Source organism: Heliangelus exortis, chromosome 4 (genome assembly GCF_036169615.1).
Source record: "Heliangelus exortis chromosome 4, bHelExo1.hap1, whole genome shotgun sequence".
NCBI classification, from domain to species: domain Eukaryota; kingdom Metazoa; phylum Chordata; class Aves; order Apodiformes; family Trochilidae; genus Heliangelus; species Heliangelus exortis.
In genome coordinates this window covers 21,140,781-21,167,893 of record NC_092425.1, presented here as the reverse complement: position 1 = coordinate 21,167,893, position 27,113 = coordinate 21,140,781, and the positions used below count along the sequence as shown (strand labels likewise).

Below are 27,113 nucleotides of genomic sequence, written 5' to 3'. Positions count from 1 at the left end.
CAGCCAGTTAATTTAGGCCAGGCTCTCTTTATTCACAAAACCTCCAAATAATTAATACCATATGTCATACATGAGATAATTAATTAAATTCCTGGAACATCAGTTATTTTTAAAACTGTGTTTTGAAAGTAAAAATTAAACAAGTCCCCCAGATATTTCTTTTTAGCATTTCCTTATTTACTTCAAGAGGTACAGTTTGTAAATACACTCCTCCTATTTCTAGATTAACAGAATATTTTATAGCATCATGGAAATGACTGCAGCTATGCTTCCTAAAATTAAAAACAGCTATCCTCACAAAAGTCAAGTATTTAGCAGAGAATACATTCTTTTATAATGCAACTGGTTTTCTGTTTATCACGACACATCATCTTTGCTAGAAGACATTAACCCTGCGAGGAATAAACAAACACTTTAATGATCAGAAGACAGAAGACCAGAAACTTACACAAAACACCTCTAACAGTATTCTATTTTACCTTGGGTTTTGTGCATTGATACACAGGTTCTAAAGTAGTCTTTAAAGCTGTAAGCACATCTGTTTTCCTTTCTCTATATCCCAGTTCTTGCGCAAACTAGAACTCTCTCTGTGTAAGAAAATTACCTCTGTGACTCAGCACTCAGATTCCTGTTCGAGGATACATTTGTTTCAGCTTGCAAATTCCTCTTTCATAGGTACACACTTCCTTACAACACTCAGTTTTTGGTAACTTATCAAGTTGCTAAGGTCAGCTAGATACAGGATATGCCAACAGCTGGAACCATGAATGAGCAGTTGGGTAATACACCACATGCTGCCTGGTAATATGATGTGTCACATTCAGATCACAACTGCTTTATTCTGTATATAATTAAGATGGACAAGAAGGATCTCTGACATGTACAATATTCCATCCTCCTGTTTTAAATTAATGTGATTAGTGCTGTTTGAAGGTGGCTGACTGAATTTTAAAAACAAATGTCCATTGTGTTTCTGTGGAATGCAGCTGACAGTTTCTGAAACATGCTTTGGATTCCTATCAAAATGGCTGGTGAGCAAGCTGCTTTAAAACAATACTTCATTGTTGAATTAATATAATAAAACCAGCATGACTGGCTAACCTTTAATCCTGGGACAGCAGCACGAGTTTTTATTACCTTAAGCTTTAGAATCAATACATCTAAATTTTGCTTCAAATGAAATCTGATTTATGGTTAAATAAATTCAATCAACTATCCTTTTGTCCCTTCATTCATTGCTAGTCATTACATACTTAAATAGCAAACAAATTTTAGGTTTCGGTTTTAGTCAAAATGAAGGATAGAGACTTGACTGGAATCCTTTAAAGGTGCTGAGGGTTTTCTGTTCCCAATTGACTTCAGCTTCTTCATGCCAGAAAAATACTTTTTGTCCATTTTGACATGCCTCTAGTTATGACTGGCCATTTCTGGGACCATAATTTTTTAATCCCACTTAAAAAAAATCCTACTCTATAAAAGTGATCTATTAAAATACCCAGGCAATAGCTTACAACATGTTTTGTTTAGAATGGGGAACTGAACCCCAGTCCCTCAGCTCTAAACACAGATGCACTGCCATCCTTTGCAAATCACTTCTCTGCATTTTAGTACTCCACCTGGAAGATGGAAATGTACTTCCCTCCTCCCACCTTTTGTCCATCTTCCCTATATACTCTGCAAACTCTCCAGGATAGAGATTATTATTTATCTGACAGTACATTGCCATACACAGGAAATCCTGAGGAAAAGGATAAATGAATCCAGACAGTATTACATTAGTGCTGTAACATTATTCCTGAAACTAGCATACTGGGAAGATAGAGCCCAACATTTTACTGTGTAAATGTATCCTTAATGTATGGGTACATACCAAAACATCAAAAACAACTAGCATTAATAAAATTATGTTGACATTAGTCAAGAAAACATACTTGTTAGCAAGGTTTCCTCTGCAGCAAGTTGTCTGAGATGACATTTTCAGTAATGTTTAATATTTTCGGGCCCAACTTTGTAAGTCAGAAGCAGCAGACAGTGCTCAGAATGAAAAAAATTAATTCCCTAATAATCCAACCCGTTAAATACCCAGAACACTCACCCAATTCACCATCAGCCCTGTGGACATCAGACATTTTCACAACTGGAACAAATAAAGTCAGGTCTCTAATCCTCAATTTGTGACCCACCTCAAATGCTGCACAGCTGTGCACCATTTATACCTCCAAACCCAGCATCCTCCTCTCTCTCCCTCTCTTATGAGAGAGGTAGGGAAGGAGGACAGACAGACCTAAATACTTTTAATTTTTTTTTTTTTTTTAATTATTTTTAAATGGGATGCATAAAACAGCTAAATTTTGCTCAGGACCCTTAAACAGGGCCCTTCTTTCTGCCTCTTTGCAACACAAACTACCTCACAGAAAAAAAGAGGAGGCGGAACATAGTTCTCGTGTTAACATTTGCACAATAGGTTTGTCATTTCTACATATTTACTGCTTCCTACCTACAACAAAAAGAGTTATTAGAATCTTACTTTCCTCCCTGATCTTTCTCTCATGTAAGATGGATTCAATTACATTAAAAAAAAAACCAAACAACAGAAAACCAGGTGACTGAATTCAGTTTCAACTATTTTATTTTACTCACTGTTGCAGTGTTTCAAAGCCCTGTTCCTTGTACAGCAGCTCTTGCTTCATCTGAGAGAGTTCCCTCTTCAGCTTCTTAACCTTGTGCGTTAAATCAAAGTAAGAGTTAGAAAATTCCTCTTGTTAAGCAGCATAACACACAGCTTTGAACAGTTAATATATTCTCTACATCAGATGAGACAAAAAAATAACGTAAATTGCTCTACTGACACATATTAAAAACAAAAGGAGCTGTTCTCTTCCTGATGTCTATGGGCAACATGCTTTAGTATTAAAGGGACACAAGCAGATTAAATCACATTCCCTATTTGTATTGATACCACACTGTGTTATTAAACCTGAGAGAACTTTAACAAGTAATTTATTTCTCACTTGTTAAGCATGCATTCCAACTGTCCTACAGGGATATGCCTGGGTTTTTTTAGGCTTATCTTATTTTTATTTTTTCATTCCAGGAACCTCTCAAGTAATTTGTACTCTGAAAGACTCACTTTTGGTTTTTTCCCCTATGAACCATCCTTTCTTATAAAGCTTTACAGACACTGAATCCCTAAATATATTTCACATTTATTTAATTCAAAGATGACAATCACTGAACACATTTCAATTGCAAATATACATGCCTATTTAATAGATACATCTTTGGCAAAACATTCTTTACTGTCCCTAATTCTTCATGCTCAATTGCTACTTAATCTTAATACTGCTATTTCAGATATTAGCAGATGAGTACACTACAAAATATTTATGAATCAAGATTAAATTTTAAAATCCTCCTTTTTTTTTTTCATAATTCTCAAATGGTCATATTTCCCAAATGCACTAAACAAAGTTTCTGAAACACCCCTAAAGGAGTGTACTTGAACACAAATTAAAATTATTCCTCAGCATACACATAGAGACAGAAACACCTCCTTGATATGTGAAGTCCCAGATTTTGGTCTTTATAGGTCTCTACCTAATTTGTTTGCATTCAACATCCTAGCCAGATAATGTTAGGCTTTTTAACTTTCCAGTCAGTAATGTAAAAAAAAAGAAAAGCCTGCTCTCACCTACCACTGTGAAAGTCTTGCTTGTTTGCATATAGGTCCTCAGATATTTAACTCTTTTGAAAAATGAATTATATTAAAATGAGGAATTTTGACCACTTTAGCTGAAATTAATTTCGAAATATGTTTCCAAGACTTTTTGTATCCAAAGCACCCCTTGATTTCCTACTTGGTGCTATTCTTCAAATTAAAAAAAAAAAGGGGGTGACATTCCCAACATGCCAGGTGACTAAAAGTACTGACTGTCAGCAGCTGCTCTAGGTTTCCAGGAGACTTAAAATGCTTTGTACACCTAAAATAAGCAGTGATTTGCAAGGTCTTCATAGGGGCTTGTGACTGATACTTAGGTCTTCAAATTTGTAGCTTCAGGCTAATGAATTTTCTGTGACAGAAATAAAATGCTTCCAATCTCCATCTTCTTCAAAGCAAAATCCGTCTTCCAGATGAGGGGATAGGTTTAGGCTTTTAGAAACTATAATCACTAGTGGCTTTACTTGACAGAAAACTGTTTTGGCCATGCTGAAAGGTAGCATAATAAATAAACAATGTCTCTAAAGTATACATTCAGTGCTCCTTGACTATTTCTCCCTGACTAGCACAAACCCCCCCCCAAAAAATCTGTGTGTGTTCTGATCAAGGTTACAGAAAATGAAAATATGAAAAAAAGTCTCAGGATTTCTGCGAAACACTGAATGGCTAAACATTTTTTTTTTTTTTTTAAATCAGGAATGTGAATTTATAACAATAGCAGAAGGCACACTCAATTTCAACTTAGAGGGTTGGACCTCTCAGAAAACCTTACATTTTTTCTCAAGATCATATTCTGAGTGTCCTCAGCTATAATTCATCATCATTTCATTACCAAGAAATGTGAGTGAGGGACATTATCCTAGAAGGACGTGACCTACATCATAATACAGACTCTGTGTTTACTGCATCATTCTTGCATTAAACTATTCTTGTGCTCCTTGTCTTCCCCTTCAAAACTTTCATATTATTTCTGCTTTTCACAACTCTTCACTTGTTTCATCCTTCACCACCTTCCTACTACTTCTGCACATCATCTTAAGTCACTTGACAGGACTCTCACTTCCTCCTCCCAACTGTATCTACAAACAGGTTCCTGTGCCAATCCCTGTCTATTCCCAGCACACGAATACTAATGGAATAACAACGATAAAAACACCCATGTTATTTCATAGAGATGCATCTCCTACTTGCTGCATATGCATAAAACATGCTGTGATCACATGCTTCATGTTTGAATTATCTCACTGGTTACTAATTATGACCCCAAATGTCCCCACTCAAAGTCCACTGCAGGATCAGATCTTTCAATTGTAATCTTGTGAGAAAGGCCTTTCTTCTCCCATTTATTTAATAGCTGTCTGATTTTTGTCATATTTTCTTAACAACCCATGGTGCAACAAGGCAGCTCGTGTATCCAAAAGGCTCTGCATGCATATATTAAGCACAGCTAACAAGGAAAAGGCCAAGGGCCAGTCCAGAAGTTCCCCATATGCTGAGTTTCCCCTCCAGCCACCATTACTGTGATGATACCGGGAAGCCTCGGCCAGCATGAGAGTGAGGAACAGGTTTAGTACATCTGACCTAATAGTTCACAAAAAATGTACAAGTTCCAGCTAGCTGAGTAGTAGCTTTCTAATAACTAACTTTGTTTCCCATTAAGTCCAGGCATGCATATACTGTAAAATGCCAAAAGATGGCTAATTAGCAAGCATCCTCAAACATTCAAATAAAGGTAAACTATGATAATAGTCATACCTCTCTTGCCATCTTCCATGAAAACCACTTTCCAGCCCTAGCATCACAGGGCTCCATTTTTTCTTATCTCAATGATTTTCATATCCAGTGGCTTTGGATGACAACACACTTTATGCTGATACAGATATTCTTGGACTGCACCCTTCTAAACTCTGCAGACAAGATTCAGGTCACCTATTTTAGGCACATACGCAACTTGGATTTTGCAATGCCAATAAATCAGGTGTTGAGAACCAGCAGGATATTATGACTCCAACAAACAATGAAGAGGGAAAAACACCTCCAAAAATTAATTACTCTGATTAACACATCTGTCTCTCTCCTCAGTGAAGACAAATTGGAGGTCTGCAGCCAACAGGTGATTCAGTGTTTCTGCATGTTGAGCTGGGAGATGATCAGAGCTAAGCAACAGGAAAAAATGAGCACAGGCTCATATCTGAATTTTCCTCTTTGACTTGCAGGTGACTACATTTTAATTTGGTAATGTGCTTTGTTCTTCAACAACACTGTTCATTTCCCAAATATACTAATGATCTCCTTGCCAAAGGGAGCATCTGTTACTGCTCCACTTATTTCAGAAAGAAGCTCTCGCCTTGTCTTTGTATTCTTGCTCCTGACAAGGTCCTTACTGATGACCATTCTCCCTACTAAACTTAAAAAAAACTTCCTCCCACCTCTTCAAGTGCTGAAATAAGTTCTCTCACCAGCCATCTTCTCTTTTGCTTAAAGGACAGGAGACTACAAACCGAGACTGGTAAGGATGAGCAGGTGTACAAGCAGTCAGGAAGGCAACACCTGGATGCCAGTTTTACAGTGTATTCTCAGCGATTTTCATTCACACTGGCATTTAAAATTTTAAAGGGCTCTTCCACAGTTCCTTTTAATTGTTTAGCCTCCTAATCATAACTCCTTGTCCAGATGAAGGATGCTGCTCTCGGAGGCTTCTCTGAGTGCTGCTCTGTGTGGAAACCAGGAGGGGGCAATGGAAGAGCTGAGAAAGTGCTGTAGCTTGTGCTGCTTCTGTCCCGCGGCTTGCATTCCAACCCTCGTGGTAGGACTACGCTGTCTGGTGCTGTCTTTCTTTTCAACCTGCATGCTTTGATCTAACTTTTTTCATTACCGACTACAAAAAAGCTCGGGCTATCCACAGAGTATTACATGCCACAGCTTAAACAAATAATCTCCTGATATTGATTTTAAATGTCTTCCACACCATTTCCTCCTTATTGAAGATTAATTCAGTAGAGACTAACCTGTGAATGGGAAGTTCCTCTACATGGAGTCTGTTAGTGACCGTGCTGGACAGATTTAACCAATTAGTGGATTTTTGTTTGTTAACAATTTCAAAGCAAGAACACAAACTTTCATTCTTGATCTGAACTATTCCATTTTTACAAAACAGAGGAAAGTTTTGGACCGTTATTGAAAAGTGATTTTTAAACCAACAGAAATTTGTGAGGCATTTCCTGTAGCTAACGGTGCATTTCTCACAGAACTAAGAATATGTAAAAACAGTCATCAGCTCCAGCTCACCTCAGCCTACTACTTTGCTATTTTTACCTAAAGATTTTTATTCTTTCTTTTAAAATCAAAAGCATACAAGTGTAAATAGTTATCAGATATAAACCCACATCTAATTAAAATACCCATCAAAGACTCAAAAAAACCATGTTATCTTAAAGTAACAGAAACATCTTTAAAAATTAATTTAAAACCTCTGAATGGTATTTAGTAAAAATATTGGGAGGCCTCAGTATGAGGGTACAAGATAACCCTGCTAATTCAAGTTTTGCATTCTGTAGTCAAATGGCACACAGAATAGAAAACAGTAAGTTAAGCACTCTCACCCTTAATCTTGTAGTGGAGATTTCAGCCTTCAGAATGTCAGGGTCATACTTTGTGCTTGATGAGGAGCCTGAGAATACTTTTTTTAAAAGACAGAAAAGGACAAATATTTTAAAATCATTAATTACTCCTTTACTTGATGATCTAAAACTATAAACTGCAGAAAAACATAGAATATTTTTTAAAAAATCCTTTTATAGAGTAGTCAGCATTACAGGATGGAAATAATTAACGAATAATCAAAATGACTCTCTCTTTGGCCCTACCACTATTTGGTATCTCTCATACTTTGACACCTGTCAACACAGTAGGGTCATTTCAGTATGCAGCCATGAAGTGCAAGGATTCTATTAACTTTGAACCTAGATTTGCCAGAATTCTGTTCTGACAAAGTGTATGACAAAACAGATTTCAGAGCCAACTGATCTAAATCATGGCTCAAAGGAGTTCAATTATATCAAAGAGGGTTCACTCCAGCAGAATATCTTTATATTAAAAAGTAGGGATGCTATCTCTAAAAATGTCGGAGTACAAGGTGTTCATAGCAAACCTTGAAAACTAATCCTAGAGAGAAATAGGATCCCCTGCAAGGCACAGATCAAAGAAGTTACGTTGTATTCTCTACTGTACTTACAGCTTGTACGAGAGCTTGATTTTTCTTTGTAGGCATCATTCAAGCGTATGTACTCATCCAGTGCAAGTGCTAGCCTCTGTTCTTTCACCTGGTACAGTTCTTTCTGAGTACTGAGAGCATCCTGGGCTACCATAAGATAATCTTTTAACATTCTCTCTTGTTCTTGCCTCCATTGTTTTCTGGGATCTTCTATTTGAGTTGTTTCTTTACAGGAGAAAAAGAAAGGATTTAAAGAGATCTCTGCTGAAATCCACTGGCAACTGAATTGTTTCTTTGCCTGTAATACACAGTTACAGAAGCATAAACCATAGCCTAGCTTTGGTTGCTAAGCAGATGCTCAATTTTATTTAGGTTTTTCTTTGCCACAATTGAAACAGCATTTAAGGGACCAAGTGCAAAATTAGGGTATAATATGAAAATGCTTATGGAGATCATTCCCACACCTTCAACCTCGAATTAATAACAACCTAGAACTCAAGAAAAAAAAAAAAAAAGGTTTTTTTGCATGAAAGTATTCAAAAATAATCAGTCAATAACATCTTTTAGTGACATCTTAAAATCAATGCATTTCTGAACAGAAATTAAAATTCATCTTACCTATTACATTTTTTCAACCCCTCTACTCTCCATTAATTTTTACAGCCATATTGTTCATGTTTTATAGTGATTATCTCTCTCCTTTCTCTCTGGAAAACAGTTTTATCTTATCCCTCATAAATGAACTAAGAGAACATTAACTCTCCAAATCATTTCACCTAACTTTATCCCTTCCCTGCTAGGCATCTGATCCAAGATGCAACTTTTTTTAACAGTCAACAGTGAGGGACATCTTCAAAGGCCACTTCACTCCACCCAAGAAAGGTGCCTAAGATACATGGGACCAAATCACCTTTCTGAGGTGTTTCCAACTTGAATGTTCAATCTTATAATCAATATTTCCTTACTTGGTTCATCACTTTTCAATAATGAACAATAAATATTCTTCCCTTAAGGCTGTACTAAGTACAAAAACATTCTCATAAGACATCACGATGAAAAGTTTAAAATCTAAATGCAAACATGAACCACACTGCATCTTCTTTCTAAGTTACATACTATAAAGCTATATAAATCTACAAAGATAAAAAGTAACATTGAATGCCTCAGTATTTAAGTGCAAGGTATCTGCAAAAAGAAGAAGGAAAGTTTGTTCTCAGGTTTAGATTTCTGCCACTTTAGTTCTCTGAATTGATCTAGTGGGAGAACCAATGCAGAACACATGGAACACATGGCGGAAGATGTGTCACTGGTGGAGCAGCACCTCAAACACTGTGTTCAGTTTTGGGCCTCTCACTACAAGAATGTGTCCTGGTTTGGGACAGGACAGAACTAATTTTCTGTCTTTTAATTTTGCTTTCAGCTGAGTCTCTCATAAGTAGCTGTACTTGCTAATATTAACAGCAAATTTCTCAGCCAGTGTCTGTTTCTAGGACCAATAACTTTTGATGTCTATAGTTACAGCTAGAAAATGGTGTGCAAACCCAAGGCCACTGCTCAGTTCTGAGGAACACTTTATGCTCTGGAAAGAGAAAGGGAGTAAAGAGGTCACACCTGCAAGTCTCCTTTAGGGAGGAACAGACATGACAGGTGACCAAAATTGACCAAACAGAATATTCCATCCCATACGGGTCATACTTGGTATAAATTTGAGGCATCATGAAGGTCAAACCCTTCTTCTGCACCTTCATCCATGGCCAGCATCCTGGGAGGCTTTTGTTCATTCATCTGCCTGTGGTCCTGCTCTGTGCCAGCCTGAATCTGTGTGTTCCTGCCTCCAGCTCCAGGATGAACCTCCTGCTGCTGACTCCAGGAGTCCAGCCTGGACCTTCCCAGGGCTGCCCTGCAGCCTCGGTGGTGATGTGAGAGTTATTTGCCACTATTATTTGGTATCGCTTTTGTGTATATTTGTATATATTTCATAATTTTTCTTTTTCCATCATTACTGTTTCATTAAAGCTGTGTAGTTTAGTTTCCAGCCACTAAGTCTCTCTCCCTTATTCTCTCTCCTTTCTCTACCAGGGAGGGGATGAAGGATTAATAGAGAGCATCTGTCATATGGTTGATTGCTGGCCCAGGCTTAACCCACAACAGAATGACAGTGAGGTGCTGGAGCATGGCCCAAAAAAGGGCCAACAAGCTAATGAAGGGTCTAGAGCTCAATTCAGCAGCTGAGGTAAATAGAGTTGTTAAGTCTGAGAAAAGGAGACCCAAAAAGGAAACCATATCACACTCTACAACTACCTAAAAGGAGGTTGTAGAGAGCTGGGTGCTGGTCTCTTCTGCTAAGTGACAAGTGACAGGATGAGAGGAAATGGCCTCAAATTGTGCCAGGGGAGGTTTATATCGGGTATTAGAAAAAATGTCCTCACTGAGAGGGTTGTCAACCATTGGAACAGGTTGCCAAGGGAAGTGGTTGTGTCACCATCCTTGGAGATGCACAAAGATGTGTATGTAGATGTGGGACATCGTTTGGTGGTGGCCTTGGCAGTGCTAGGTTAATGGTTGGGCTTGATGATCTTAAAGGTGTTTTCCAACCAAAACAAATCTATGAAAAAGGAACTGCAGCAGAACCAACCTGATTAATCTTAAACTGTAGCTCAGTTGCACTCTTGTGTAGAGGGCACTCTCATTCAACTACATCTATGAAAACAGATCTTGTAACAGCAAAAACTGGGAAGGACAGGTTCTTATTAATAACAATATTCCTTATTAAGTACCAGCTTTTCAAAAGCCTTTTTTGGTCTTAGTATTGCATACACCAAAACAACATGCAAATAAAAAGAATAATCCCATAAAACTAACCCTGTAGAATCCTAAACTGACAATGTCTATGAAACTACTGATGCTTTCATATACAAATAAAAACACACTCCCACTCCCACCCAAGCTGGTGACCCTCTCCACCATTTACAAACATGACAAGCTTTTGTTTTTCTACTTGGGAATTGTATTTCTTAGATGTACACAACAGATGCATAGAGAGTATAAATCACATCAACACAAGTTGCACAAAAGTGCACTCTCTCAAAGCACAGAGCTTTATACACAGTTGGTTCTCCAATAACCCCAGCAGGAATACTTTCTCCAGAAAGCTAACTATAGCTACAGACACACGCACATATATATCCACATAGCTACCTGCTCTTTCCCAGAAAGGTATCAGGCACACAAAGGAGCAGACTGGTACCTTTTCTCTCCTAAACAGCCAACACATCCCCATCTGTGGTCACTTATTGCTGTTGGGCTTTAACACATCACCCACAGCTATTTACACAAGAAGTGCTGGTTTCCAGAGGTGTCCTTTCTTTGTGAAGCAGGATGAAGAGCATGAAGGAGGATTCTCATGGGTCAATGATCAAATAGGATAAATGCAGTTATGCTGTTTTTTAGAAGACTGTAATGATGTGATTGTATTTTAAGAGTGCAACCAGCAGCCACCAAATAATCGTACAAAATTGGAAAGTCTCATCTTCAAACACATTGTAGGTAATTGCCTTGTAGGTTTTAAGGGAGGTTTGCTCAACATGCAGCACAAAGACCAAATGTAGCCTGCAGAGTCCTAAAACATGGCCTACAGATGCCTTGTCCTTGTGACTGCAAAAGAAGGACAAAGCTGATCAACAGCAGATTATTTGGTATTGCTGACAAACAAAACCATTCTCCTTTTGCCTCTCCAAGCCTCATGTGCAAAACAGTACTATGATTGTATGAGCTAACATCTTTTATACCGATAGTCATAAATGAGTTGAAGGTGACCCTGCACTTAAAAAATTGGACACTGTAATTTCAGCATACTGAGGTTTGGGCATTTGCTTGTGTAGGTACATTGGCTGGTCTGATTATTCTCTGCCAGTTCTATCTGTGTGTATTCTATTCCAGAATGAATGCTCAGTCAGGAAAATACATAATCCTGGAAAAAGCTAAACAGTACTATAATGACTATCCCAGAATTGTTGCTAAACTTTTACTGAGTAGAGAAGGCTCTGGAGTATTTTTTACTCTATGTCTTTTTAAGTACTATTAAGCAGAAACCCCCAAAAAGCATATCACTTATTTGGCAAATTGTTTATATACATAAAAAATTCGTCTATGTAGCAGCACCATGTACTTGTTTATCTACAATTTTCAGTTGTCTCAATTTTAATCAGTAGATTTGCTGAGAAAACCAATAAAGACAGAACTAGAGATACTTCTGGTACTGGGGTGCTGCATTTTGAAAAGGATGTTCATTTGAGCATGTCTACCTTCCAAGAGCCAGTAGCTTTTTTTCAAAAAGCAGAGTTCTGTCAAAATCAAATATTTATACTTCTCAGAATAAAGCCTCACAAAGATAGGGTGTTGGGTGTTTTTCTCAGACAAGAATGTTTTAAGCATCTGCTGTTAAGGTCAAACCTGTATACATAAGAATATTACTGGGATAATTACACACATGTAATTGAGGGAACAACATTTCAAAATGAGATGTGAAGCCCTTCATGCTTTAACCAAAGAGAGGTCCGAACCACAAAGAACACCTAAATATTTCCCTACCCTTATTATTCAACAGGTGATGTAAAAGAAACTTGGGAGATCACACTTGTTCTTTTAGGGCAAATGTTTCCACTGCTGACTGCAACAGGATACCTTACAATCCCGTCTGCAGCAGATACGGACGCAATCATCAGCAGTGGAGAATGACCAAGCCACTCCCTGAGCATCACCTCTCCAACATTTCATGCATCACCAAATAAATTCAACAGTTCAGCCATTTCTTATAGAGAAAATGAAGAAAACATACTGTCCATTATTTTCTGTAGCATAAATTTAGATATGACCAAAAGGAATATCTTAAAAATGGATCTTTAAACACCTAAAAATTATACATCAGGCCATACCAGACCATTGCTTAGATTCTTAAAAAAAAAAAAATCCATCTTGCTCTGTCCAATCACAATGAGTCATAGTAAACAGAATGAGGGGGATTGTGGTGTGCCTAGTATTCAGGTTACATATTCCTAATTTGACTTGTTTTTAGCATCATTAGGCAAAGCCACTTGTGGATCAAAATTATTCAATTCTATTAAGAGATCTTGATTTAAAACAAATTGATTTAACTTTAAACAAATTGCTGCAAGTGGGTAGTTAATTAATTTATTAAAAAATATAAACAAGCAATTTATTTCTTCCTATTTTTAAAGATACGAGTGACTACCCACACTGGGGGAAAATTCTGTAAGACAGAAAACATTCAAGGTCCCACCCAGTGGAACCACACAAGGGCACCCTCCACCCAAGGACATTCCTGCCCACTGAAAGGATCACAGCCCTGTCACGCAGAAGAGCAAGCCCTGCTGCCTTTGATCAGACTGCTATTCATGAAATGCACTCTTCCTGGCTCCCTGCCACCCAGGTTCAATGCACTTAAAATGCAGCAAGTAATTTGGCCCAAACAAGAATTCAAAACAAAATGCCAGGACTGACTTTACCTCTTGAAAGTTTTGTTTATTCCTTTGGCTAGGACTTGCTTCAAGGGTAACAATGCTGTGCATGCTCTGTGCAATTATACATAATATGTATATTACACAGAAGGTACAAGTGATAGTCAGGTATGCCTTTTTTTAAAAGAGATATTTTCATATGTTATGCTCCTGTCTGCTGTCAAGAAGCTCTGCCAAATTTTTTAGTCTACTTGAACAGAAGGAAACTATTACCTTATCAGCAGTAGATCATATTTCCCTAGAATACATGAAATTAAAATCCCACTAGAAAGTCCCACAGGGAAGGGAACAGCTCCCTGACGCCCTACCGCTAGACATGAGAGAATTGGATATTTTACTACAGGATAAACAATACGTGGAAGCAATAGTTTTCCACCATCTCCCCTTGCCAAAAAAAATAGTAGTGTTGATTGGCTCTAGAACAGCCACACATAAACTGTCTTCAGTCAGACATGCTGCATTTAGGCAACTAAGTTAAAGAAAAAGAGTCTTTAAAGAAAAGACTCTCAAGAGGTCTCACTGAAAAAAATGCTGGATGTGCTAGATTGTTACTTGGGAAGTAGCAAGAGGAGAAAAAAATCACGACTTTATACTTTTCATCTTGAAAAGAGAACTCTCATCTCTTTAAACACACACCCATAATATTCCAGTTTGTACATGTAGCAGAATCACTGTCTCAGTAGAGTCTATTCCAGGGGAAACTAGTTGACCTGGCTAGAAATGAGTACCAGAGACAGCTGGAGCTGCTGTAACAGCCTCCTTTTTGGCAGTGATGGTTTCCACTGTCACCTCAGCCCACAGTCCCCAGCGTTACACATTCCTGTTCTCTTTGGTGCTCACTCAACATAGTGCAAAGCCTATTTGACACACTAAACCCACTCACTGGCTCCAGAAGATAACATGAAAGCTGAAACATCATGTTCTGGCAGGTTAGGAGAGTAGCACTAAAAGTCCAGTGGGCCAGTATGAAGGAGGAAGAAGAACCCAGCTGGGGAAGTGTTCTGGGTTTATGCAGTGCTCGTTTTGGTAGAAGAGAAGGTGTCCCCTCCCCCAGCCATATTCAAGAAAGGGAGACACACGGTAGTTACGAGCAGGGCAAATGAGAAGAGAGAGGTGAGAGGAATCAACACGTGGAGAGAAAAAGCAACCCCAGAGGAGAGCAATGCCGGAGGCAGAGACACAAAGGCTGGTGAGAAAGAAGAGGGAGACGGTGCCTGAAGAGAGGGGGCTGGAGGGGTTTGTGAAGGCCTTTCTCCCATGGGAGGGACCCCACGTTGGGGTAGGAAAGCATTGTGAGGAATCCTTCTCCCTGAAGAGGAAGGAACGGCAGAGAACAAACCTGTGATGTCCAGACTGCAAACCCCACTCCCTGTTCCCCTGTGCCGCCGGGGGGAAGCAGGATAGAGATATCAGGAACAACATACTTTGGGCTCGGGAAGAAGGGAAGGGTGGGGTGAAGTATTTAAGCTCTGGTTTGTGTTTTCTCTGTTTTGATTTGATTAATGATAAATTGATTTTTTTTCCCCCATGTTGGATCTGTTTTGCCTGTGAGCATAACTGGTGAATAAGAAGAAGAAAATAACACAAATAGCCAACTTCATTCAGAATCTCTCATCACCAGCACTTCTTCTGAACCCCGGTGCACCAGCAAAATTCAGATTGGTTTTTGAACAGCTCCCAATGCCTTTGCTTTGATAGGATAACATCCTACTCCACAGAGGAGTTTTGCAAAGGAGAGGATACCCGGGGAGCAGCCTACCACATGCTGAGGATAAGCCCCTAAAAGAGCTGCACACAAGCCAAACTGGGACCAGCAGCAGTGAAAGAGAATTAAGATTTCAATGATATCTCATATAAAAATGTCTCAAGATAGCACAACCCCCCCCATAAAATCAACAACAACCCTCTTGAACAACAACATTTAACATCAGAAGAGGAAAAATGGTGCCTGATATCAACCATCATTGGGTAATGCGAGTGGTCAGTGGTGAAGGCAATTTTATCAACATCATGTTAAAACTATAGATATATTTATTCTACTAGTATAACCCATGTCTTGATACACAAGCTGGTTTTTAAATCTCCAGTACTTTTGCCTTCAATCAGACAAAAAGACACTTAGAAGAAAAAAAAAAAAAAAAAAAAAAGGCTGAAAGACTGCAAATATTACTTCATTGTACTTCAACTGGCATAACAAGTATTGCAGGCAACAGAGATGCAAGTCTTAATGAACAGCAAAGGAGCAAATGTACTAGAATTAGTTTCAGGGAGAATAATCAAGTGTTACTAGACTGCCTTAAGGAATGTACTTCATTGCTTGCATACCAGAACCTATCTCCATGCGTTTTCTTACTCTTTCCCTATGCTCCCTGTCCCACAGCTTACTAAAATATTACAATTCAAACACAAACAAGAAAAGCAATTCACAGCCAAAAATTTGAGGAAAATTTCACAAATACTACGTCATTTCACACTGATATATTTGTTCAATAGGTACATAAAAATAATGAACAGCACATTACAGAGGCACCAATTTCAGAAAGGCTGTGCAGCCCAACAAGATGAGAGAGACAGCATTTTTAGAGTGATCTATCGTAGCTGGATACTCAAAGAAACACATTCTGCTACATAATAAGATGGAATATGGCTTCTAAAGAGAGACATGGAAGAAAATTAGGTTATTCAGGGTATACTCTGAACTGAGCTCTATACAGTTTGTTTCCTGCCATAAAGCTTACACACACACACTTCTGTCTTCCAGACACCTTCACTTTCCTATAAGATGACTCTGTGGTTGAATTTGAATAAAGAGAGAAAGTGAGGATGTTTTCCAGCTATACTGTGCAAGCATGAGCAGATTTCCAAGAAATATTTATTCAGATATTTTTATGAATAAGTGTTACCCTGATGGCACATCAGTTTCCTCTAGATATTGGGTAGCATGTGCTTATGTGCCTCAGAGACAAATGCAGTAGAAACGCGAGCTCTGCATTATCCAGTAAGCAGGCAATGTTCCATTGCTATGGCTATCAGAAATAAGACATAAGGCAAACAATGCAAGTATGATCTTTACATAAAAGTCAGCAGCTAAAATAATCTTTAATCCAGAACCTTCATTGCTCAAGCCCTCCTGCAGCCAGTATGCACTAGATAATTACCTTCCTATAAGCAGGGTGTGGAAAAGATGCTTACCTATACATAAGATTCAAGATATACTGCACTTGGGTTTTTACCATGTGTGTTTGCTGATGCATCCTTACAATTGTTTCCCAAACGCTTGCATGTCACCACTCAGAAGATGGTGATGACTCATGGGAACAAACAGTGCACATTTATGATCATGATACACCATCAGTTCCTTCAAGTTAACAGTAATTGCTGACCCATGGCGGGATTTTCAGATTTCTTCCTTGTCTGAAAACAGTCTGCCGTGCTTTCACAGATGCAGATGTACCAGAGTACCAGGCTGAAGCAGCGAAGAGTCGGCTTAGCCACAAAACCCCATAAATTGGTTACATGAGCATAAACTGATGTGAAAGCCTTTAAGATTACAAAAAAACCACCAAACCAAACAGAATACCCATAGTTAAAATATTGTGTTTTAAGTGTCACACAGTGTAGGTAAACAGCTAGGGAGAAAAGTAGTAACATTGAACAGAAAGTACAGAGTGGCAAACAGAGAGTGACGAGATGGTCTGAAATACTACTGGGTTAGGAGCAGTCATTCCTTCCTATCCTTATGTTTTAAATACTGTAATTCAATTCCTTTCTGTTAACCTTTGCCATTAAACATTACTAACAGCAGAATACATGTTTCATAGGTTAATTAGATAAATGCAACGAAGAAAACAAACAAATGCTTTGTTATGCCTGAGCTTGAAATTAAGGACTGGAGTAAGGGGGATAAGTTGTTTAGGAATTTGTAAAGTGCTGAAGGCAAGGCAGAACTTGTGCCAGCCCAGGATTCCCTCAGATTATACATGTCAAGCCAAAAATAGAGGTTTCCCTTTCCTGCTTCCATAACAACCACAGCTGCTCAGCTACACACATCCCATGCAGTCATCGAGATTAGAAACCCTAAGGAGATGTGGGGAAGAGGAGGTGGGGAACTACACAACTGACAAACCTCAGGAAGCAGAGTGCTTCCCGGCTGTCTGTGTTTACTACACATCCTCACGCTGACACCACGAGGGGAGCAGGAACCAGGGCAAGCAATGACTGCTACTTCAGCAGCCACCACCACTGGAGGAGTGCACCTGAAAATCACAGCTTCAGAGTGAAAACTGCTTTTTGGCAAGACTGTACAGGGCACAGAACAGATGAAAGTTCCAGGGTGTCATCAAAATACCTTTAACATGTGCTGCCACAAAATGCAGCTGTCCCCTGTCGCTTCCACTTCCCTGTTCATTCATATCCCCAGGTCACCTTCTCTCTCTTGCTTGCATAAGTAGGGGTGTGGAAGGGACAAAAAGTAGTAACTTTTTTTTCCCCCCCACACCTGATTAGTTTCAACACAAATCAGCCCCCTGATCTGATTCACTGTCTAGCCATGCAAATGTTCATGCCAGTATAAGCAAAAACATTGCAGGGACAGAACAAAAGGGCAGAGGTAGCAATAGAGCAGGAGCACTTGTTTCAAAGACTATATCAGCTTAAAAGTATTCATAAATCCAAGCTCTAAGAGCCAAAAATGTTTGCATCTCAGCCACTTAATGCCTAATGCTGTAAATCCTGCAGAAGGACTGGAAAAATGTAGAAGTCATGACTTCACCTGTGGAGTCATGAGCTGAAATGGAGTAATAAGTTTATGTTATTTTTCGTATTGCCTTGCATTCCTCACTTATTCAGCAAAATCAGTAAATGTGAGCAAATTAGTTGAAGCAGATCAACATGAGTCCATATACACAACATCAATTTTAAGAGTGAACAGTGTAAGATGTAAAATCTTTGGACTCTCCCATGCCACAGATTAATATGGATTCTGCACAAAAGGAACTCTTCAGTCCCTGACCTCTAAATAGCATCCCTTTAGCCATCCCTCTAACACAGGGTAAGCATTTAGGTTCCTACAGTATTAGCTACCCTCATCATATGCGGGTTCTGTCTTACCATATGGTCTGTAATCTGGTCTCCCTTGAAGCTGAGAGCATCACATTAAAACTCCTATTTGGGGTAATATATTCAGAAAGTAATGACCTCAGTCAGTGTTTCTAAGAGTGGATTACATCATGCAAAAGGATCATGAGAAAGTTCTAAGGCAATCAGTAAGACCTGGGAAAAAAGCCCCAAACCCCTCATTAAGAGACATAAAATTACACAAAGTGTGTGATGATAATAAAATCAAATTATACTTAAATATATTTACACCGAAAGCAAGTTCCCCAAGTCTGAGGGAATATTTTACAGTTGCAGACTGCTCACAGACAACTCTTAGCCCTCTGTGGAGAAGAAATTGAACTTCCACATGCAGTTAAGGGAAGGTTTCTATGGGAGAAGGGAAGTGTAAAGATCTAAGGTACCTACAGCTATGAGGAAGATATTTAATTTTTCTTTTTTTAAAAAAAGATACATTGATTCAAGTAATTTTGTATGAACTGACATAGAAATTTGGTAGAAGTTTTAGAACTTTGCAAGGTGCAGCCTAGTACTGCTTTATTGAAATCAGTGGGAGCTTTGCCAACATCCACTTTTAAGAGGAGTGGAATAAGTCCCATACTGACCACTAATGGAAATTCCATCCTTAACTTATTCAACCTTCAGACCTTTAAACAGAAAAGGAGGGAACAACCATAAGCGAAACCTTCTGAATTTACAGTCTACTGTGCTAAAGTCTAGCCTGCTGCTTATAGCTTACTGGATTGGTTTGAGAAATCCAACATGATTGGCCAGTTTTAGTACAACAGCTCCAAAGTCCTGTGGACAACATGAAACTTGACAGTTTTATCAAATGTAGCTTTGCACAGAGGCACAAAGTAGGAACAAAAATAGAAAAAGAGGACACGTAATAGAGAAGCTGTTAAGAATATTTAATTATGGTATGCAGGAGGGAAGAATCAACAGGCCTTTCCACAATCATCTTGCTGAAATAAATCCTGCCAGGAGGCAGTGAGCATGAAATGTATTTAGCCACCTCTCTCTACCTAATACATGGCAGCAGATTTCTCCCCAAGGCACTACTGAAGCTGACATATATGGGTCCTGAAATTCCGCTTTATTCAACCTGTTTTTCAGGCATCTGCACATTTTGTCCTTCTTGTAGTGAGTGCAGTTTTTCTCTACCTCATTGAGCTGTTTTTTCCAGTAAAAGGGAGAATTAACAAAATTATAATCAATACAGGTGAAAAAGGACTCTTCCTTGCTAACATATCCACTGCCCTGAATGAGAATTTTAAGAGTTCAAATCCAGAAAGCATATTCAACATATCTGAAGTATTAAACTGCTAATAAAGCAGCAAGCAGGCACAGAAACAGCTTTCAAGAAAGGCTTTCCCCCTTAGTTATTAGTGAATTTCATAACAGAGATTTCAATAGTATCAAAACAACACATACACTCCTGTCAGAAGAAGTAAAAGTAATAATCTCCACATTTGGCACATCAGACAAATGACCTGCTTTTAAGACACTTAGGCACTTTACCTCACAGCTACTCAAGAGTGCTCTCACCAAAACATTGAGCAAAATACAGAGTACCAAACTAAAATATATCACTTTACAAAATAATAAGTTTCTCTGAAATTGTTACAAAGCACCCCATACATTACTACAACAGAAACCAAATGCACTACTGAAGACTGAATGGAAACGACTGTAAGGATACCAAATACACCACTTTGTCATCTATGATATTCATGAACATCATATAAAACCCCTAATCACGTGTCCCGACCACAGAAAGACATATGTACAGATGGGTATTCACAATTCTTCTCTATTAAGTGAAGCATTACTGTTTGCAGTGTATTGTCAAGAGAATCCCAAGACAATGCTGTCCAAGTCTCAACATTTTATATGTGTATAAAGCAGAACTTTTACCCACGAACAGCTTATATTCAGGAATACACCTCCAATGCACATAAACAGCACTTAAACGTAAGGAAAAATTTTAATATAGTTTTTAAAATGCAACAAAACTTTGAGACTGAGATTTTTTAGAACTTATTAGAAATGTTGAGCATGTGTGGAATAAAAGCAGTGATCTAAAAGCACTTTCAGAACACCCCAAAATGTGTATTTGCCTGCTTAAAATTTTATAATTTAAGTTTTATGGTTTTGGACAAAGCAGAAGTTAAACTTTCCTTTTATAATAGTATTTAGATTCAAAAGCAAAACCTTTTTTTTCTTCTTCACCTTTCAAATTCAATCAGGTATGTTTTTTTTTAAAGTTCAGAAATGTTAAACACCACTCATAAGTTCAGAGGACTCTCATTGTTATTCCAATTGACTATAAAACCCCAGCTGGGGTTACTGGATGGGATTCAGCTCAAGATCAGGTGCCTATCTGGAGGTGCTCAATAAGCACAGCAGATGTCTAGTGTCTCATTCTTGTTATCAAAGTTCCCAGTCTAACTAAACCAGAGGAGCTTAAGTCAGCTCATCTTCAAAGCAGACACCCAACCAGGCAGCTACATCTCACTTTACATTACATTGGGTGTATTGACTAGATAGATATTGATTACAAAAGCAGCTTAGACACCTCAGAATTGAATCACTTGCCCATACATTTGCAATGACACAGGGTAATGGACCTTCCCTCCACCTTTGTTCCAGAAGACCACTGGCCTCTAACCATCCATGCTGTACCTGCTGACATGGAGCAGTTGTCTCTGTTAACCTAAAGCTATCTCAAATGGCCATAGACACCTTACTGGTGTTTAAGAACACAGCACAGCCAGAACAGATGCAGACATCTAAATTCAGGTATTGATCTCAAATAGAATCTCTTCTATTATGTTACTAAAAAAGAACTTGAGAAAATAGGAAAAGGTATTAATTATTATGGAGTAACGAACACATAAAAGGAAGAGAGAAATGCTTCCAGGAATAAATTAATTTCAATAAGTCTAGCAAACATTGTGTTTCAAATTTTGCTATAGTTTTGCATGGTTTAGACATAATTCCCATGCAATTAAAAATATTTGTAGAAACAGATGCAGTCATTCTGTATCAGCAGATTTTCTTGTAAGCCTTTTAAAGCCAATAATGCTATACCAAAGGGTAACTTTTCCCCATCATTCGATTCACTATTCCCTTTCCAGTTACTACAAAACATAGCATTTATAACCTGAAATGTATTCTACAACATTCTTAGAACTTGCTGGACCTCACATGCAAGTAACAAATACCCCCTCACACCACATAGCTACCTATCTACAACTGTTCATTTCAGCAGTTAGACTGAAGCTGGTTTTTGTTACTCGTATCAAGCTCCACCAGTGTGCATTGCTGAATATTTAAGAGCCAAACATCATACACTTTACAGACACCATCTTTATTTACTACATATTGCAAAGACTTCTTCTACAGAAAAGGATGAAGGGTCATGGGAATAATTTTGAGCCTGATATAATGCATCTGCAATCATCCCCCATAAATCCATGCACACAAATGGGATAATTTGTCTACTGAAAAATCAGAAATTATTACTTTAACAACACTTCTCTCACTAAAAATCTTTACCTACTCCCAGTCATTCTTTAAAAGCTTCTCAGGAAAGTCTAATCATGAGTCTTCTTATGCAATAAATATGGTAAAATTAAAAATACTTACGGTTGATGTGGTCAATATAGTACACACCAATCTGAGGATCATATGCAGCTTCCCATCCCCAAGGCAGTTCATCTCCAACACAATCCGCAAATGACAAGGGCTTTGTTAACCTAAAACCAAACAAACAAGTTAATGCTATAGCTCTCCTCTCTTCTATACATTATATGGAATATATTCTGTTTGCTATTCATACTAATTCCTATTATGCCAGAAAAAAAGAAATAGCAGGGAGAAAGGAGAGCAAGTTGTTTTCTCCCTCTTAAAACTTCAGGCTCTTGACTGTTTTTCCCTTATTCCATCCTTCTGAATTCATTAGCTCCAAGAACATAAGTTATTGCAAATGTTTTTCAGTACAGGCACTCAAGTGTGAAATTCACTGCAATATCTTTCACGTTTGACATTTTAAAATTAAACAATAACCAATAGCTTATAAAAAATATAAAATAAATCTACATTCCTATTTGTCCCCAGGAGAAAAAGACTCTTCAACCTTGAGTCTATGATGAGAGCACAAGATTTCACGGTCCACAGACAGGAAACTCTGAAAAGATGATACAGCCACCTTAGATGCAGTTAGCAGCACTTATCAACCAATGTACTTGAACAAAATATGCAGCGGTGTGCATAGAGTAGACATATTATAAGTGACACTGAGTGTGCCTTAGATGTTCACATGGAGTTTTTTTAGCAAGATAAAGTTTTTCATTTTAATAATGGAGCACCTATTTATTACTCAAAATGCACTGATGATAATGATACATGGACTCTTCTATAACAGAGGCTGAGAAAAGCTCTAAACGTCATCATCGTCATCATTTTTCTGCCTTTTGAAAAAAAAGAAAAAACTAACATTGAGTTTCCTGTTAATAAATACACAGAAAAAATGCCATGACTAATATACGATTAATAAGAAGAAGAGATTTAGGCTTTTATTGTTTCCACACTAACGATAAGATTAGTGCATGTCCAGAGTTTAAAAAAGTGTTGAGTAAGATCATTATGAGTGGTTTTTTTTAATGATGAGCATGAATCTACTTTCTCATATTTCTCCTAAGTTTACAATATAACTCTATGAAGGTTACTAATGCTTAATTTGTGGTGCTGAACACATTGACAAGTGTAAGACAAATTTAGTTTTCAAATGCTATGAAAAACCCATAAGCACACTGAAAACTATTACAAATTGTAGAGGGGATTACCAGTGTAGAATTACATCTGGATCACTGGGATAAAAAGTATGGATTATAAGCAAAAGAAGCAAACAGTGAGAAAAGTTCTGCTTACTGAAAGAGATTCCCTAGGAGAATGCCCAGTCACAGACACTTTTTTCAGTGCAGTGAGAAGGTGCAGCTTCTGTTTTACCTGCTCTCCTTCTCAGCCTTAACCCACTATTTTCTGCTTCCCAGCTCAAGAGCTCCTTTTCTAAAGGAAATCTAAATGGACATGATCCATCCTCCTCAGTACAACGTAGGAGAGAACATCCTAAAGCTGATGGGGGTAAACTTCTGAGCGATCTCCAGGGAGAGACCAGGTCTGCAGTGAGCCAAGCTCACACTGCTTTAAGTGTGGCTGCTCTGAGAAGGAGCTCTCCAGAAAGCCCAGCTCAGACCTGTCACTCTGCTCCTTACACTCCATCTCCTCTCAGGGCAGCAGAAGCTGTGCTGCCACAGCCAGGATGGCAGCTGTGCAGCTCAAAAGGCTAAGAGCTGACCTGCAAAGCTGCAGCCTGGCACTGCCCTGTCCACCTACTCAGAATTATGAGCACCACTTCAAAGATTACTGTCTGGTTTGCAGACTGCAAGCTAAACAGAAGGAGATGACTCTCAGGAAAGCTGGAGAAGCCCTTTAAAGCCAGGATAAGGCACCCAATCACAGCTTCAGACTGGGTACCCATGTCAGAGGTCCCAGACCACTACTGCTGAGAGGAAGCATCAACCCACATAGAGGAAACAGCCTGAAGCTGCACCAGGGGAGGTGGGAGGTTTAGAGCAGGTGTTAGAAGAATGTCTTTACTGAAAGAGTAGTCAGGCACTGGAAGGGGCTGCCCAGGGAGGTGGTGGAGTCATCACTACCCCTGGAGGTATTAAAAACCATGTAGATGTGGCACTTCAGGACATGCTCCAGTGGGCATGGTAGATTTTCTGGGTTGACAGTTGGACTCTGTGATCTCGAAGATCTTTTCCAGCTGTGACAATCCTGTGATTCTGTGAAAAGCAACAGGCCTGTGGTGAGGTTGGGTAGTCATGTGAACTTGTGCCAAGACGTGCTGAAAGAGCACGTCTTGCTCAGAAGAAAGTCCTGCCTCAAATTAGATTACAAAATGGTGCATTTTTGTGACACTTAAACCAAATAAAATCTTCAATGCCACCCGTAGCCTTGATACTATAGTATTGACTCAAAACAAGTCTTGTAGTTCAAGTAGAAAAAATATTTCAAATAATATATAGCAGAGAAGGGACCATATCAGACTCTCATAAATATGGCCAGATGGTCTCTAATAAATTCATTTAGAATGCTGCATAAGACAACAATACTTTCACTAAAGATACACACCACAGTTAGCAACAATCACAAGATATGATTTTTAAACCACCTCTACAGGAAAGATATATACCCAGTACTATCCTTCTCATCTGGACTCCATACCAATCTTAGGTGTTAACCAAAAATTGACTTACTAGTACAGTGCGTTCTCTAGGTTAGACTGCAAACTATTCTGGCCATGTGGATTTTTTGTCCAGGTGTTATCACAGACACTCTGAATCATTCCAGACACTCCATAAATTAGAGCAACACAAGAAAACTGTGGGAAAGTACTTGAGTCACCCACTCTGGACCTTAAACAAAAGACAAAGAGGGAGAGAGAGGCCTCAAATACAGGCAGTACTGAACAAATTATTCTATGAATCCTGCTCTGCTGGATCATGCTTGGACATCTCAGCCTTAAGATCTGAACTATGTCAGGAGAACTGCTCCTGAGTAAAGTTTTAAAATACAAAGAGGTCTGTACATAGCAATTGCAATTACTTAAAGAGTGTTACAGCCACACAACTTTTTTTTGTTCCATAGTCTTTTAACAGCACAAGAATTTTGAGCCTGACACTGACTCTTACAATCAACCAGCAATCACCACAAGGTGATATCTATTTGCTTAGAGCCCTTAGAACTGTCTCAACATTAACAGTATTTACTTTCAAAATACCTATGGAAAGTGGATGACAGTAATGTGACTTGAAGATTAGTAAAATGCAAGAGAGAATTTGCAGGACAAAAGTTGAAAGCAAAGAGTTACAAGATGTAATTGGAAAGAAAATAATACCTAGGAGCAATGACTGAAGGAATCTTGTCTGAGTAAAAATCATTAGCTGTGACAATAACCTATGATAGACAGACTGCCATTACATTCATTAACCTAAAAAATAAGGTTTACTGCACCATAATAGAAGATTAAATCCTGCATCTCAGGGCACTGAACTCTAAGGTAGTTTGTAATACTTTTTCAGTTTGTAATCACTAATTTGCGTATTCTTAATAGAATGCTGATAGACTAAAAAGGATGACTTATCCACATTTAGCATAAGGAAGTTTAATTAGTTTAAAAAAGGTGTTTTTTAAAAAGGCATACAACTGAGATCAAGTATTCTCACCTACGGGAATTTTTGGTGGGTTTTAACCTTAGAGAACTCCTTCCAAGTGAAGACTAATTTATAAGTCTTTAGTTCATACCTAACATTTTTATCTACGCAACACTTCTATTTCAGCATATGGATTGAAGTGTACTCCCTGGACCAAAAGAACAAGAAGCAGGTGTGTGTAAGGTGAAGTGGGTACTCTTAAGAAAAGCAGGAAACATTTTGCAATTCCATTTGTAAACAGTATATAATTATGTTCTTGCCAATCACTTCACAGATGCCCTGGAAACGTAGGAGACAAATATAGCTTACAAATTGAGAAGCTGTATTAACATCTCAAATCCCCATTTTTCTTTAAAGTTTTCAAAACATAAAGTTAGTGAAGACCTTAGAATGTAGATCCTACAATGGTATATGGCTTATCATTAACACCTGTTATTGCAGGTAAATACCTGTAAATATTACCTGCAGCCATACCTGTAAGTCTATATATGCACCTGAAGTTAATAAAGAGGCTGATGATACTGTAAAATGGAACTGTAACTACAGACCCATGGATTGTCTGTGCAATACAGTCCCATTTGGACAACTTTCTTGTTTGATATACTTACTCCCTAGACAAAAAAAAAAAAAAAAACAAAACAAAACATAGGAGAGAGGTTTCTTCCTAAAACCAGGGTCCACAAAAGCGAGGAATTTACTACATGCGCTAGTGAATGGTACCTTGCTGTTGAGATACAGACAGTCCACAATATTTTACATTTCTGTGATCTTTACATTTCTGAGATTATTACCATTCATGTTCTTAAAAATATGCATGTGTATGTATGTGTATATATATGTATACACATACACCAGCACACAACTTTTAACATGTTCTTCTATGCACAAGTTCTGCTGCATTCCTTCCCTGACTCCTTTTTTCTCCCAAATCTGTTCAGGGTTAAATAAACTGTAATACTGAACCAGATATTATTCATACTATGATTAGGACTCTACCTTACCAATAGGAAACCCAGGACTCCGGTCTGTGCCATTTTCTAAACTCAGCTGGTACCAGAACTACTGACCTCCTTAGTATACTTCAAGACCTGATTTTATCTACATTGAAGGACCGAGTTCAGCTTGACATGTTTTGCTTAGATAGAACTATGAGCATCAATTTTGTAAGACTGATGTATTGTGATTTATAATCTGTGTGGTGGAAGATGTGGGGAAAAAAAGCAAGGTTACAGAAGGCAGATCTC

General features: G+C 38.3%; 1 protein-coding gene across 9 annotated transcripts in view; it reads right to left on the bottom strand.

Annotated features, from left to right (window-relative positions):
* The window catches only part of WWC2 (WW and C2 domain containing 2), a 102,528-nt gene that overhangs the window by 42,911 nt on the left and 32,504 nt on the right, over window positions 1-27,113 (bottom strand). For 5 of the 9 annotated variants that reach the window (XM_071743244.1, XM_071743245.1, XM_071743246.1 and 2 more), the window contains exons 2-5: window positions 22,235-22,344; window positions 7,953-8,156; window positions 7,321-7,397; window positions 2,641-2,720 (exon numbers count right to left, since the gene is read on the bottom strand). In XM_071743244.1, the coding sequence (XP_071599345.1) occupies window positions 2,641-2,720; window positions 7,321-7,397; window positions 7,953-8,156; window positions 22,235-22,344 (471 nt within the window). Of the gene's footprint in view, window positions 1-2,640; window positions 2,721-5,473; window positions 5,626-7,320; window positions 7,398-7,952; window positions 8,157-22,234; window positions 22,345-27,113 lie in introns of those variants that run through there. The other 4 variants (XM_071743249.1, XM_071743251.1, XM_071743252.1 and 1 more) reach the window with 2 other exon arrangements.